The sequence below is a fragment of the Betta splendens genome, chromosome 8, assembly GCF_900634795.4.
Source record: "Betta splendens chromosome 8, fBetSpl5.4, whole genome shotgun sequence".
Lineage (NCBI taxonomy): Eukaryota > Metazoa > Chordata > Actinopteri > Anabantiformes > Osphronemidae > Betta > Betta splendens.
Genome location: NC_040888.2, coordinates 5,214,098 through 5,230,590, shown reverse-complemented (window position 1 = coordinate 5,230,590; position 16,493 = coordinate 5,214,098). Strand labels below are relative to the sequence as shown.

Genomic DNA, 16,493 nt, shown 5'->3' with positions numbered 1-16,493 from the left:
TTGTATTTCTGATATGTTCTGTAGTTCTACCAGAAACCTATATTTACAGCACCTTTTTCTTTAACCATCCATCTTTATGTTATCCTCCCTACTAACACAACGCACATCAAGCTATGACTCTCTGCCTCCCCCTTTCACTGCAGCTAGGTAGAAGTCAACACTCCATTAATTAGGTAAACTGTCTCTAAATTGTCTGCATTCACATTAGTCAGGTTAAAAAGGTTAAAGGGTTTCTGCTTGTTCTGTGTGCAGTATGTGTAAACAGTGTCTGTTTGTGCGTGTGATTGTGTGGCGGTGCTGCATGTGTTAAAATTAGCAGAATGCTACCTGTGTTCTTCATTCTCACATGGCTGTCATAAGTTAGTGTCTCATGCATCTCTCTGCCCTTTTCTCCCTTGTATCTGATCTTTTCATTGTCTTCGTTTTCTCAGCAAATTTTGTTCTGGTTTCTTTCATGTTTTTCACCAGTACCCAGACCTTTACCGTTCTCATTTTATAAATCTTTCATCAAGCTTTCATCTCACATATTCTTTGTAGACTGTCCCACAGTAGTCCTGAACAACATCAACCCCCTATAACAGCTTTTTATCTTCTTCAAGTATTTTATTTGTTTTTTATTATTCAGATTTTTGATGACCTTGTACGCATTTGATAGATATCTTGAAAATGTGCTAATTATACTTTGTCATTGTTTATGTTTCAAAACACACTAGCAGCAGGAACAGGAAAGTTTTTGTCTTACACAGGCTAGTGTTGCACTAGTGCCTAGTTTCCCAAAACTACACGAGGCATGTCAAGTAAAACAAATGTAAATACGGCCGCATCAGCTCTGTGAAGGGTCCCATCACATTCCATTATGGGAGAGCTCCTCAGTCCCCGTCTGTCAGTTTATCAGTCAATCAGCCACTGTCTCCTTGTCCCCTGTAAGATGAGAACCCGTCCTATGCTGTCAGCCATTCAGCTGTCACCAGGACCTGTCATAACAAATCCACCAGTCCCTTCAAAGAGCTCTGACTGACAATTTGTCAGGAAGGTTTTGTTGTTTGTTGAGTCTGAGAGCATTTGGAGAAGGATTCGTTTTGTTTTTGGATTGTTGTCCCTGTTGTCTACTCTCACTTTGGCTTTTATAACATTGTCCCAGGTTTACTCCATCTATTACTGTCTTGAGACTATTTAACCCAGTTAGTGTGTGTGCGTGTGTGCTGTGCAGGGTTTTGCTCAGTTTAGCATTGGCCAAAGTACAGTACAGTCAGTTGTGTAATTAGTGTCTGCAGCTTGTGTGTTCAGTCTCTCCACCTCCACAATGCTATTTTGCCAAAATAGCTTGGGACACACACAATGACCCAAGTCTAAAGCCAATCCTCTCTGACGTGCCCTGGGGCCCCATCAGGTATCCCTGTCTCCACGGTGGTCCTTCTTTGTCTTCTATCATTTGCCCATACCTTCGATGTTCTGCTCATGTGATGTGAGAAAAGAGAGGGGTTGAGATTTACTTATGATTTTAAAACCAACAAGTCTTAGCAGCCAGTCCCGAGGGTTATGATTGAGATGAACTTGTATTGCAACCATGTAGAGAGTGAACATGGTTTCATAGCTGGGTCAGCACTCCATACACATTTGTTATACAGTAGCTGGCTTTCTGTCTATTGTGGTGCTGTAATGGTGTGGAACAGAGTGATGAGTGGACTTTTAGCTTCGCTGGTGGATCAGTTCTCATGCTTCATTACCCGTGTGTGTGTGTGTGTGCGTGCGTGCGTGCGTGCGTGCGTGTGAGGCACGTTGTTGTTTTTGGTTCACTCACGCTGTTTCAGCTTCGCCAGTGGAGTTAAATTGTCTATGTGTTTGAACCAGAGCAACCCAAGGTAACTGCTGATGGATGTTTCTTTTTCCCTGACTAATGTTAGAAATTAACTTCATGGAAGATTGGATATTTTGAAGTGTTTGCCTGTGAGCCCTTTGAGCCTCTCCAATGGGCTGGCTGCTTTTGTGTTGAACACGATGGGTGATTTGGTTGATTAAAATGGGTTAGTCACAGATGAGTTTAGTCAGAGCCTTTGTTCATATCTGCCTGGTGTAAATTAGTGCAGGGAATCAATAGGAGAAGCCCATTTTAATATGATTCATCCATAATGAACTGAAATTGGAGTTCATAATGGTTGCATAATAGTGGCTTTACATGGAATGATGGAGTTGATTGGGGTTGGATGTGTGTCATCTTTTGTCCACGTCGTCATTCTCTGGATTAATCTCTGACCCACTGTCACTAATGGAAGGCCCGATTTTCACAAAGCTTCTGTGTCCTGCTTTTATGCCCGTGTCCTCTATCTCGTCTCTTATTGCCTCTCTCCTGTCCTTGTTCTCTGGCATCCAGCCGCCGTTGATGACGCAGGAAGAGCACAGGGTACAACGAGGGGGATAGGAAAGACAGACTAACCCGGTAGCATGCATTCAGCCTGTTGCTACTGAACTTGAAAATGGTACATAATGGATGTTTTTTTCATTGTTATTACACTAGGCTGCAAATGGACTGCAGATGTATTGTCTTGAGCCATGTAGCCTTGAAAATAATGAGATTGCATCAAACTGCCTAGACTATGTTTATGTGTGCAATCAGTACAGCATCAGATTGTGAAGACCAATGGGTAGACGTTTATTATGTATTCAACAGTATGAGGACACAAAGTCCTCACTTGATGCCCGCCCATCTGATCTAGGAAACATGTTGATGGAGACACAGCATGGTACAGACCAGCGGCTGCCAGTCGAAGGGTGTATGCAATAGTGATGTAGTTCTACAGGAGCAATGTCACAGACATGCCATTTGGTTAGAAGAACAGAAGACTGCATTGAAGGGAGTGACGTTTTCCCTTTTGTGAACTGAATTACTGTAGATGGGTTAGAGAGAGAGAGAGAGAGAGAGAGAGAGAGAGAGAGAGAGAGAGAGAGAGAGAGAGAGAGAGAGAGAGAGAGAGAGAGAGAGAGAGAGAGAGAGAGAGAGAGAGAGAGAGAGAGAGAGAGAGAGATCTGTCAACACGCATCAGATGTGTGTGTGTGTGTGTGTGTGTGTGTGTGTGTGTGTGTGTGTCATTGCTTCCTGCTTAGACCCACCACCAACTATTCAGGATGCTCACAGTACCCAGTTGTCATAGTGACAGAGGGGAAGCGAGAAGAGCCCGCTCATTGCGCCACCTGATTGTGTGTGCACTCCAGAGAGAGAGAGAGGTAGAGAGGGCGAGAGAGACGCTGGAAAGCAGAGACAGAGAGTTGCGCAGGAGCGATGGAAAGACAGGCTTTTTGCTGTGATCAGTGTTTTCATCGCTAGTCTTGTTCTTTAGCTGCTGTGTCGTGAGGATTGCAGGCGATTTGCCACGCGTTTCTCTTACACATCAACAACTTGGATTCTCTGCTTACTTGCGCACACACACACTTCAGCCGAGTGTGCTCACATACACACACACACACACACACCTAACGCAGCGGCTGCTGTGTTAGGAGGCAAAGATGCTGCTGTGGTGTGGCCTGTGTGAAGTGTATATGAGGTCGGCATCCATGTGTGCTGATCCCGGTGCACGCTGTGGCACACTCGCAGCTTGACTTGATGCCCGGTGCCTCTGACAAGCTGAGTGACACACAGCAGGCCTGACCAGGGGCCCTCCATGCCATGGTAAATACCTTTCCAAACAAGCTTTGCTGTTGTTAGTCTCCTGGAGCTGATCTGGATAATCTCAGATTTAGTGTGTGCAGGTTTTGTTGTTTGAATATTTGTTGTTGACTGTTCCAGATAGCAACATGTCTGCTTGTTAGAGAGATTCTGACTTGTAGTTTGTCCGATGTGAGGAGAGAGATGTACATCCTTGTGGTTTAGACTTTGCCTCCTTCATTAAATAGCGCTTCCTCGTCCTCCTGCAGTCTTGCTGGGCATGTGTTTGTGATATAGTGTGTTATGTGCACGTTTATACTCTCTGGCTGTGCCTCCCCTCTCCTGCTCCTGCTGGCTGTGTTCCCTCAGGCAGTGACTCTGCGTAAGCAGGAAGACTGAGTATGTGTGCCTGGAAGTATGCTTGCCCATTCCTCCTGTTAGTGTGTGTAGTGTAAGTGTGAAGGACTGGTATTATCACTTTGTTTACTCAAATTGCAAGCAGAAAAGCATTGCAGTAACCTAAGGATGTATGTAGGAAAGCGAGAGAGTGTAAACCGAGAGAGTCTGACAAAAAGATTATTAGATGACTCCATCTGCTTTTCCATATCTGCCTTTTAAACCGCTCTAACTGGCTAGTGTCATAACATTTCTGTTCTATGCCAGTTTCCTCATCATTATACTATGCTCTAAGCATGAATAAGGGATTAGTACGGATAAGTGCCAAATTTTGAGGTCTGGATTTGACAATTCTGTGTTTGCCTCCATTTTTAGGTTATGTGACAGTCTCCTAGCTGTCTCTGTCTCTCCTAGCTATTGTCTCTGCCACTCTCTCTGGACCTCTAACTTTCTGTCATTGTTTTATGCATTAGTTTGTGACTCTCTTGCCCACTGTCTCTGTCTGTCCTTCCTTGTCAGTATGTGCAGCAAGAAACAGCAGCAGATTTTCCTTCTGTCCAAGGCACACTGTAACTGTGCTCCCAGACCATTTTTTGTGTAAACTAGAGACTGTAAACTAGAGATTTTGTCCTTGTAAATAATCATAATCAGTTACATACAGTATTAGAAGCTTAAGAATTAAACAGGCCCACTGGGCGTCAGAGTCCCCATGGACTACATAGAGTAGTACGATTTTACAACATCTATAAATAGATGCAAAGCAAGCAAAAATAAACAAATTATCAACATAGACAGAAAAACCACTAACAAATCATTTAAGATGACAAATGGATACAGAACAACCACAACGAATGTGTGTCAATTCTCTCATGAATTAGTTATGGTATGTATTAATCTGCTGTTGGTTCTCTGGGAAATATCAATCACTGGATCAATTACACGTCATTCATTGTTAGCACTACGCATTGTTAGCAGTACACAGATATAGAGTAGAAAACCATGTTGTTTTACATCATTTACATGAATTAAGAAGCCTTCAGTGGTTTTACTGTGTACTTATGCTAATGTGCCAATTAGCTTGGCACTCAATAATTCAGCACCTGCAGGCTGTTTAGCAGTTAAAACAATAGCAGGCCTGAGACTTGTGTGTATTCTTTGTTGTTCATTACCTGACGGGAGGGGGGTATCTAGTCAAGCCCTTTTCTCTCTGCGTGCTCAGGCCTGCAGACATTAATATTTGATTTTGCTTCATAGCAGGGCAGCTGGACGACCAGATGCAGCGAGGACTAGAAAATCTTGTATTTTCTCTGAGGATTATACTTTTATATTATCTGACCTAGTTAAGAATCCGCGTGACGCTAAATGTTTGCAGAGGTTTGTCAGCCTTTCTTCATGTGATCTCTTGTGAGGTTGAAGAACAACAGATACTCTCAAAAAGCCTTGTTGCTTAAAGCAACACTATTAGTTGCGTCTATTTAACTCCACATACATTTTGTTATCAGCCTAAGTACCTTTTTTTTTAACACTGAATACAGTTTGTGTGTGTGTGTCTCTCTCTCTCTCTCTCTCTCTCTCTGCTTGTTGCTTCACCAATCTCATCCTCTTACTTGTTTCTACAGGAAGAATGCAAGCAAATCATGGCACGTCAGAAATCTAACAGCCAGTCAGACTCACATGATGATGAGGTTTCCCCACCACCTCCAAATCCAGTTGTCAAGGCTCGACGCCGCAGGGGAGGGGTCAGTGCTGAAGTCTACACTGAAGAGGATGCTGTCAGCTACGTACGCAAGGTCAGCCTCGGATGCGAAAGACAAAAAGCACACGTATCCAGTACATTCCAGGATATGCGTATGCCTGAAAACACATATTGACTATTATGCTTTTATACATGCATGCAGTCAATATACTGTAACGATTACACAAATTGAGCTACTGTGAGCAATAATATCCCACAGACATTGAGGTTGTTTGTTGGAGACAGAGCTGTTGTTTTGTTAATACCCATGTTGGAATGGCAGCAGTGTCAATGCTGTGCAAATTTAAGACAGAAATTAATGAACAGATTTGCAATTTATTCTTAGCAAATTACCAAATACTGTTGAGCAGCAATAGTCACATCTAATCCTCTACACTGGTTGTTTAGCATGGGTTTCTTGTAAGCTGTTGATTAAATAAGGGTTATTGTAGAAAGCGGAGTATATAAATAGGTTGCTTGGCAAAATTAAGTGTTGAAAATTACACACTGAATCATAATTTAGACCGAATGAAATGCTGGTTGAAAGCTGGCGATAAGCTGAGCTTGCTTCGGCCGCTGAGCCCTACTGGGCATTTGTGTCTTCTTTTGACTCGGTTTCCAGACCAGCCTCTTTCTACCCACTAAGGACCAAAGTAGAGCAAAGAGATAAAAAAATGCTCCTTATTATTTTACATGTGATGTGGTGGTGTGTGTATTTGTGGTTATGCTGTGCACAGTGCTGTATGGTCGTCTTCATGTGGACACATCTGTTACTATAACGTAATTACAGTCTGCCTCCTCCAAACAAAAACACATGCACATGCGTACACACACACACACACACACACACACACACACACACACACACACACACACACACACACACACACACACACACACACACACACACACACACACACACACACACACACACACACACACACACACGAACATATTCCAGGACATGGAAATGCATTTTTTATGAATGAGTTCAAGCCTCCCGTGAGTTTGGTCTCTGTGACATTTTGAGTGTAATCCCTGAACAGATGGGCCTTCCCAAAAATACGCAGACACATCTGGGAGATTTTCCTTTCAGAGTTTGCCAATATGCTGCTCTTTAATTACTCTATTTAGTCTGCTTTGAAGTCAGAGCCATTATGTGTTTGCACTGGTTTGTTTCATGCATCCACCTGCATGATGTTGTTTTAGTGTGCTGTACTGTAACGGCTCATGTATTTGTCACCACACAGGTGATCCCAAAGGACTACAAGACCATGACAGCTTTGGCCAAGGCCATCTCCAAAAATGTGCTGTTTGCTCATCTGGATGACAATGAGAGAAGGTACAAACCTGTTTAATCCCACTGACCTCATTAATAGGTTTGTACAATATCCATTGTAACGCCACACATTTTACTATGTGCCCGAACCTTAAGTGCATCTTTGTAATCTAAATCATAAACAGGCCACGCTTGCAGTTGAGTGTATTGCCCTTGTGGCCACTGTGTGCCAGTGTTGCCTTCTCTGGGAGCATGTCAAGTCTGTGGAGACACAAGCAGACAGAGGAGGAGGAGGGGGTGAACATACTGTAGACATATGCTCCAGAGGAGGAGGGGGTGCAGCAGAGAGTGGGTAAGGGGGCAACTGGATGTGTCTGTGTTGTGTTGTCGGTTGTTATGGTAACCAGTGTGTACATCGGTGTCTCTCTCTGTATTCAGATATGGGCGGTGGTGCACATTGCTTGGAAATCAACAATTCTTCATAACTCTCTCAATTCTTCCTAAGAACAGGATTTTTGTTGCCATCTGCTTCCATTCATCGCTTCTACTCCTTTCTTGAATCATTCTCTATCCATCCTTCTTTCCGTCCCAAATCTCTGTTGATGACTGGTTCTGGCTCTGACATAGAAAAGGATGTTGTGGGAAAGGCTATTAGGTGGCTTGCAGTCCGACCCGTCAGCCGGAATAATGTTTCATTGGCGGGGAGAATCCATTATGCCCCATGAAGAGGAAAACACCGGAGCTTTCCTGTTGGCCTAAGCCTCTTTAGACCAAACCCACAACACACTCGTTTCGGTCTTTCGTCAGCTGACAATTTACTCTACTGCCTTGGACAGTCAAGAAGGACTCTGATTGCGTGTCAGTGCCTCTGAAAGAGCCCTGAGCAGAATGCATGGTGTGATAGACCTGGACATTCTGAAAAACCATGCATTTGGGTGTCAGATTAGTGTTACAGTGAAAAGACGAAGGAGTAGACCACAAACCATCAGGATTTAATGCACTCAAGGTCTTCTGGCATGCTTAGCTATGAAATGGTTGTGTCGTCAGCCTATGAAACCATGCATGATGTAAAGTTTAATTGACTGGCTGCCGTGTTTTCTGTACCACTGCGTACAGGAATTTGTTGTGGGCGAATGTGCAGTTCGCAGCTTAACTATATTTGATCACGCTGGGATGTGGCAGTTACTTGGCTTACTCTTATTCCCTCAGAGCTCCATTTCTTTCTTTGCCTCTGTCTAAATTGCTCAACCTTCCTTTTGTTGTACCTTACTTAGCTTCCATCTGATGGTGACGAGTAGCTGCCGTGGGGTTTATACACATGGCAAAGTTCACAGAAAAAACTGCCAGAACTTGCTCTCAGTGTTAATGTCTGACACCAAACTTTGCTTGAGAACATGCATGTGTGATTTCTGCTTATGCTCAAATGTTCGGCCGTGGTCATAATATGCAATAATCCACATTATCTCTTTCCTTGAAGTGGACAAAATAGAAAATACTGAAACTGAACTCCTGGGTGATAATTCCTGCTTCTTGATGCCTTCTGTTGTCGGCATTGAGAGAAGTGCATTGGCTTTCATAAATGTGCCAGAAGTCTCAGCTGTGACGCACATAAGCAGATGGAGTCTGAATACATGGCCTTCTCTCGCTGCCTCTCACGCCTTCCGTCTTTCTCGCTGTTCTTTCACTCTGCAAACAGCTGGTCGTTTGGCTGAGAAGGCAGTGACAGTTGACTGTGGCTCTTGGTATGTGCCTGTGTTTGACATCAGGTGGAAGATCAAAGTGTTCATCATTTGAGGTGACGGACTTTATTATTATAATTAATTTGTATATGTTTAGTCCAACAAAATGAGAACTTTGGTTTGAGGCCAGTGCAGACACAAAGAGATAAAAAGCACTGCTGTATATTTACTCTATTCTTACCACCACTACAACAAAGGATGGCAGTGATTACATTATCATAAGAAACGCGTACTGTACAAGTACTTTCTTATGTTCTTATGTATGCATGTTAGGCTTTGTTCCTAATGTGTTTCCTTCAGCTGGAGTGTGTGGTCTTTGATGAGCACACCATTTCATACGTCCAACCTCATGGCCTCAGAATGTCTGAGCTGCACCAGCCGCGTGTGTGTGTGTGTGTGTGTGTGGCACATGTATAGTTCAGCTTTCCTCAGCTGCCTGGAAGTAAATCCTTAACATATTTTATTCCAGATTTCAACAAAGCAATCAAAGAGATCAAAGCATTTTTTACTGTACAGTGTGTAGAATGCATATTACATAGCCTAATGCATTGTTACTTACACATCATCCATGCAAATTAGGAATACTGATGTCTGCTTTTTACTTTGACCTTGGCGGGTTTCATAACTGACATCAGCCATAGTCTAGCTCCCAGCTGACCACTGGCTGGTCTCTCTTTTTGCCATCCATTAGCTGCTGTAATGACCTCATTATGATATGCCCACACAAACAGACACACGAGATAAGATGGGAACTGGTGTTTGATTTCACATTGTGCTGAGCCTACTTTGCTAACACCCAAATCAGCCTCCAACCACCTGTCTCAACACTGGAACCGTACAGTGGTTGTTGCCATATTGACAGAAACTATTATCTCATTTTTCCATCTGGCTGTCTGATTATACTGTTTTGGTTTCAGCTAACTTACGGCACTTAGAAGATGGTTTTCTGATTAAAGGATTTGATAACAACATATAGCTGATAATAGAAGCAATCAGTTCATACTCTTTTGCACGGGTTTGAATATCTGTCTTTGGCCCAGCAGTGAAATATGCCGGTTTGAGTGTGATATTGCGCATGCCCTTTCACAGATGAGATCTGCCACCGCCACTTCCTACTGTTTAGAACTAGAAGTCTTTTAATGTGGTCAGTGCTACCACCTGTTTAAACACATTGTTAAAGGTCTATCTGTTATCTAACTTCCTATTGAAGTGATACAGATACAGTATAAGACTGCTGATATCGGTTACACTGTATGTCTGTAATGGTTTTGACAGATTTTTCTACACAACAAGATAGATGACCTTGATAATTTCCCACCCTGTTATTTGGGGAGCAACAGTGGAAAGAAGGCAGAACGTTACACATGCTGCAGCAATTCAAACTGCAGAAGAAGGGGCTTTTGGGAAATCTGTTGGCAATTCCTTTTATGTTTGATACCATAAAACACACAGTTGTATTGTGGCCTATATTAGTCTAATGGCCACATATGAATCTGGATACAATGCTCATTGTCATAACCCAGTTATAAATAAAGAAAGTAAGTTAGTAGTACTTTATATTTTATTCAAATCCTCTACAAAACCTCTGCAGTATTAAATTCTGCATAAGTATTCTGCAGTATTAAATTTAGCCATTCATAACAAGCAAACTCAAAACATTTACCACATATTCAATAGGGGCAGGGGTTGCAAAGAGGTGATGCTTACTTTATCCTGCCTGCTTTAATCCTCTAATTAACAAGCAGAGTAATGAGTTGATGAAGTGACCGATTAGTTGACCTCTGACCCCTAAACTTTGACCTCTGCACCCTTCAGAGTAGCCCCTGTCGATGGACGGGGAACATCTTTAACATACTGTCAATCTTGCAAGAGGTGCAGAAACATAAATAAATCAATCAGTTAGGACCAGAAAACAACAAAGAATAAATAATGAAGAGTAAAGCGACAGACACCAAAACTGCCTGAGAGATCCGTGTTGCAGAGAGGACAGAGAGGAAGCAGTGTCAGATAGAGTGCTTTGTAACCACATCAAATGAACGGGGCTCTCATTATCAACACTTATCTGATGTGTTGCTCATTTGAGTCAGATTTTATATCAATAGATGTGAGACTCAATCTCTGTGCTCTGATGAGTTCGTTCAGTCAGGACGAAGATCAGTAAACGAACGAATGTGGACAATCCTGTGGAGACACTGGTGTTGTTACCGCATAGCAGCCAATAGGGGGTGTTTTAGCTACACACACACACAGTCCTGATATTACCATTGCCTCTTCTAATCAAACACACTGTGTCTTGTCCTGGCAACAGATATGCTGTATATGGTACAAGTCATATAAATGCTTTTGTTAGTTTGTGTTTCACACTTTCACACTGACCACTGCCTCCTACCATTTTCTGTTTTGTAGGGAGCAGAGGACACTGGATGTAGTGAGAGGGGACGGCCGTGTCCAATGTGTTTTTTTCTTTGATTTTAGGATGCCCATGTTGAGGAGCCTGGCTTTATGATCCCTTGTGTCCCTTTTCCTGTTTTCCTGTGAAACGCTGTGATGGCAGTTTGACCAAATGAACAGGTTTCTGCTGTGCGTTGTTTATTGTATTTATTTGTGTGTGTGTTTCCTGTCTTACTCATTCCCGCACTTACTCTCTGCGTGTTCTCATCCCAGTTCTTCCTGACAGCGTGGTGGTCCTCTTTCTCCCCTTTTTTAAGAATTCATTACGTTCTCTCTTGCTCTCTCTTCCTGTCTTTCTCACTCTCCCACTTATTCACATCTACATCCACTTCCAAATCCACTCCCTCCCCCACATTCACGCGTAGTCTTCTCTCTCCATCCCCTGCGTGGCTTTGTGCCGCTGCCACAATGCCAGGGGCCAGCCGATGAGGTCACTCTCCACAGGAGAGCTGCAGGCCTGACTGAACTTCGACCATCCCCACCACCACCTAGCATACAGAGGACTAACAGATCAACCACCTCACCTCCCCCAGCACATCTTGTCTTCTCCTCAGCTCAGACATCTTGACCTTTACGCCTATGCAAACCACATTTGTAGGAAGTTGATATCAGACAAGTCATTGCAAATTAACACACCCATACAGTACAGTGCATGCACACAGCTTTAAACAGAAATGCAATCGGAAACATTTGTCCTCTCTCATACCCTCTGCTGTGTTTCAACCTGTCCCCTGCCGCCTCTTCCACCCCCTGTCATTTTCCTCCATCCTACACTTCTTCTCTTTCTCAATATAAATCTGCTGAAAGCAGTGACTCATGTATTGTTGTTAATGTCTTAAGACCTTTTAGAACTTGTTATTCCCTCCAAAGTGTACCCCAGAGTCTGTACAACACTTTTCCACCAAGCTATGATTCATTCCTGCGTTTTCAGCTGCTTCTGCCATCAACATGCATGTGTCTGAGTCTGACAGTGTGTTTACATGCGTGGAGACACGTCTGTGTTTGTGCTCATGTGTAGGTGCATGTTCTAGTACATATGCACATACTGTATATAATCACATATACTTAATGTGAGCTGTCTCAACAATGCACATGAAAGGCATGCATTAGTATACAAGCACATATAAACAGGAGGAGATCTGAACAGCACTTGGATCACTTCCCCATAGTGAAAGAAGTATGAAACCACCTCAGTTCTACCTCCATGGTTCCCAAAACAATGGAAAAGGGGTTTAGCAGTGTATAGCTATAGCACCATCAGATCGGTCATGGACTGCGTTTCCCTTCAGGTGAATTGACATGATGGGTAAATGTGCCAGTGTGTATGACAGCAATGTCCTAACCTGTCTTTGCCCTTGCTGTGCCTCTGTAGCACAGCCAAGCTCAGAGTGCATCCCACACAGTGACCACCACACATTAGCCAGGGACAGAGCAGCCCTGTGCCCTACAGAATAGCCTGGTGTCGCCCATGGCCTCCTTTTGTATACATCCCGTCTGCTTTGTCTATGCTACTTTGATAGGTTCCAGTGCACAGGCACAGACAACAGTCTTGTTACATAGCGTTAATTCTCCCATGACCTCCTCATTGGTTTATTGGTGTCACTCTGGTTCAGTTTCATTTAGATTAGTGGCTCTCGGGCTATTTCCAAGCCTGACAAGCTTAAATACAGTATGAGGCATCTAATGGAGTTTGTTTTGTAGTCCATCCTACATCAATAAAAAACACCAAAATATTAAGCACATTCCATGGTCTCAACACAAGGTCCTAGATGGCTGCTCAACACTGTCCAGGTCTGCTGGCAGTTGTCTGTTTACAGCAGCAAAGCCCTATATCAGTAATTTCTCTCCCTACATGCACTATGTGTACAGCATTACATCACTGCCTAGAGCTCTGCGTGTGGTGACATTTACACACAATGGTACATTTTAGTCTTTATTCATTCCATTCTTGTTGTATAAACCGCAGCAGAGGACAATTTGTGTCATAATCTGCTTCTCAAATGCTTATCTTGTTCTACTGCTTGTCTTCTGCAAGGTAGGAGTGAGGGAGAAGGAGGGGGCGAGAGGAGAGGAAAAGACATGCCCGCGGGACAGCGGCATGTTTTCTGATGTTTAGCAACGTGTCAGGATAGGTGTGTTTGTGTTTCTGAGAGGGAGAAGGAGGAAGAAAGGCAGATAAATGAGAAAACTAGACAATGCTTGGCATCTGCGGGGTAATGTTATTAAATCTCTATACAATATATTTGACTGCTGATGTGTATTTTTTTATTTCTGGAGGTGAGGGAGAGAACATGGGTGTCTTTCTTTGTCTGTCTCTGTCTTTCATTCCTGTGACACGTCCCCTGTAGACACATCAAAGAGGTTGAGGCTTAGTCCTGTCAGCACCTGATTCAGCCTCAACCTTTTCCCTCTAAGTGGAGGAAGAGCTCACTTTTTTCTGCCCTGGGGCAACAAGCACTGCAGGAGTGGGGCATTAGAAATGTGTGGAAATTCATTTGATTTGAATGGACAACACCATTCAATGGGGACCCTATTAAAGATAATAAAGTTGACTGGCAGCACAACAGTGTAATCATTATACTGAACAAATGTGAGAAGAGGAAAAGGAAAAAGTGGAGAGGCAGCAGGGTTGGACATGTTTGTGATAGTTTTAGACTGACATCATGGCTGCACTAGCAGGTGGTGTGGCTTGGATCATCAGGTAGGCCTGTAAAACAGCTGTGTCACACCTAATACACACAACAGTCAGATATTAGAGGAGGAGAGATCTGCTATACATGCTGCTAGTAAGCTGGCGTGAAAGCTGCATATGATTGCAGAAGACCTATGTTAACAGTGCCAATTTATTTTGCCTGGAAGGTGATTCAGCTATTGATTATAAACATCAAAGGATTTAGTGTGACACAATCGAGCTGCTGTGAACGTTTGATGTTTGTTACTCCTCCCGTGACACATCCTTATTTCTCCTCACATCCTCGTACGAGCTACTCGCTCTCCCTCGCTCTTTTCATCCTCAGACTGCTCCTTTCTTCCCCCGGCGTGCAGTCCTGCCTCTCAGCTCCCTGATGCCAGCCTAAATGTGTGCGCTTGTGTGCTGTGCGTGTTTGTCTGTGTTGAATGGGCGTGTTCCAAGCAATAGTGTCAGCAATGGAATGAATGAGGAATGAAATTGTACAACCTCCACATCTTTATCACTGCTGCTAATAAAACAGTTGGAAAATCTTGTAAAGTCCTTTTTTAGGCTTGTTTATGTGTATATGTCTGTGTGTTTATGGACATGTTAGTGTTTATAAGGCTGGGTTTAGAAGAGAGACTAACCTATCTGGTATTCACTTGCCTGATATTTTATCTCAGGGGTACGGCTCAAAAGTTGCAGGAAACTTTTCCATCAATTAACACGACCTCCCTATTGGCCACGTTTGTTTGCTTAAAGTTGAGACAAATCAGTGCACTTGAGCTTTATGACTCAGAAATTTAAAAATAGAAGAATGTCCTGCTCTCCACATGTCACTTTCTCTCAGGTGCTCTGATCATTGCAGTACATTTGAATAATCTCCTCCTGCATATTTATGCAGCATCACACACAGCATGAACGCATTGACCCTCGAGTGCTTTGGTCATGCATTGCACAAAGAGTCAGACACATGTACTTTCTGAGGCACCAGGATGCATCCAGGTTTACACCTTCTATAAACCCACCAAAGCCAGGTGTGTGGATTTAACAGTGTGCTCCCTGCGCTCTGTTGGCGTTAAATACAACTTCCAACGTCTAATCACACAGCTTACTGTAGCAGAACCTCTTTAGACCTCTGTATGAAGCTCAGCCTCCATTTGGTCTTTGAGACAAGTGCCAGTAGGTCAGTGCCACTGGTGGCATGAAGTATCACTCTCATTGTCAATGTGTATATACAGTATATATATATGTATGCAGTTTTACGTAGAAAGTGGTCTTTGCAATTGTGTTTAAAAACAACAAAACACAAATTGTGTGTTGTGTCACCACACAGCTCAGTTGGTGAGCTAGTTGTTCCACCTAAGTAACTTTGGCACATGGTGCTTTACTTTGACTCATAAAACATGCTGGCTTGTTTGCATTTGATTGTGCGTTCTAATTACAAAAAACACTACTGCAGTTTGTTATGTTCATGATAACTACATGGTCATAGCATAATTATCATTGCATAGGTATCTTAAAAATAACCAAGCATAACATCATGACTTTCTAACACACCACAAATGAAGTGTACATTTTATCAGGCCATTACTTATATAATGGAAGTGTGACGACTTGCAAAACAAAGACCATTGTCTCATTTGCCAGAATCAGCAATCGGAATTACTATCAACTGTGGTAGTGAAAATTAATCCTTCAAGCACTTATGGCATGAACACTATGCCAGCCAAACCAGTGGCACATTGCTGCCAAGCCAAGACACAAGTCTTGTCAGTCAGCCTGGAGGGCTGGGAAGTTCCCATATGTGGTGCAGTTGTTGATTATTTTGGTTATTGCAAAACGTCTTTCACCCAGACAGAGTGAGCATTCTGGATGGGTTCCCCATGAAGAGCTTGTGTAACTCAACATTCTGCGGCCCATTAAGAAACACAAAGACATGGCTGCATGCCGCGCTGTGAAGCAGCCCTTTGGTGTTAATGGCATAATGGCGGGGCTGTGTGCTGTGGTAGTAATGTAAGAGATAAGGCGTCTGCTGCTGAAAAAATAAACAGCTGTGCTGTAGGAGAGATTAGGAAAAAGGAGGGAAGAGGTAAGAGAGTGTTATCAGTGCCTGGGAGGAGAACAACATGCATATATTTGATAACGACCCGAAATCCCTCAATTTAACCACTTTTTATAAGTGTTTGAAAGCAATAACAGGCTGTTGCTACGTTGTTGAATGCATGTCCTGTACAAAAAAGGCACAAACATTTACACACAAACACACAAATAAATGGCTTTATGTAGTTTGCTCTTTGCAGGAGCTGGCAGCTACGTTTTTTGTGTGATTTAGCTGCTAATCACGTCCATAATTGCATCTGACGTTAATTCTTACCTATGACGGCATCTTTTGGCAGTCTCTGTTCCTGCTTTGCACTTTAAAACACAGTTGTGTTCTTTCAAAGCAGCGTGTGTGTGTGTGTGTGTGTGTGTGTGTGTGTGTGTGTGTGTGTGTGTGTGTGTGTGTGTGTGTGTGTGTGTGTGTGTGTGTGTGTGTGTGTGTGTGTGTGTGTGTGTGGTGCACACAAGGTGTTAGGCGG

At 43.1% G+C, this 16,493-nt stretch overlaps 1 protein-coding gene across 1 annotated transcript in view; it reads left to right on the top strand.

The window, feature by feature from the left end:
* The window catches only part of LOC114860075 (protein kinase, cAMP-dependent, regulatory, type I, beta), a 38,399-nt gene that overhangs the window by 2,642 nt on the left and 19,264 nt on the right, over nt 1–16,493 (top strand). Inside the window, 2 exon segments of the mRNA XM_029158354.3 lie at nt 5,656–5,826; nt 7,022–7,113. Of these exon segments, the coding sequence (XP_029014187.2) occupies nt 5,656–5,826; nt 7,022–7,113 (263 nt within the window).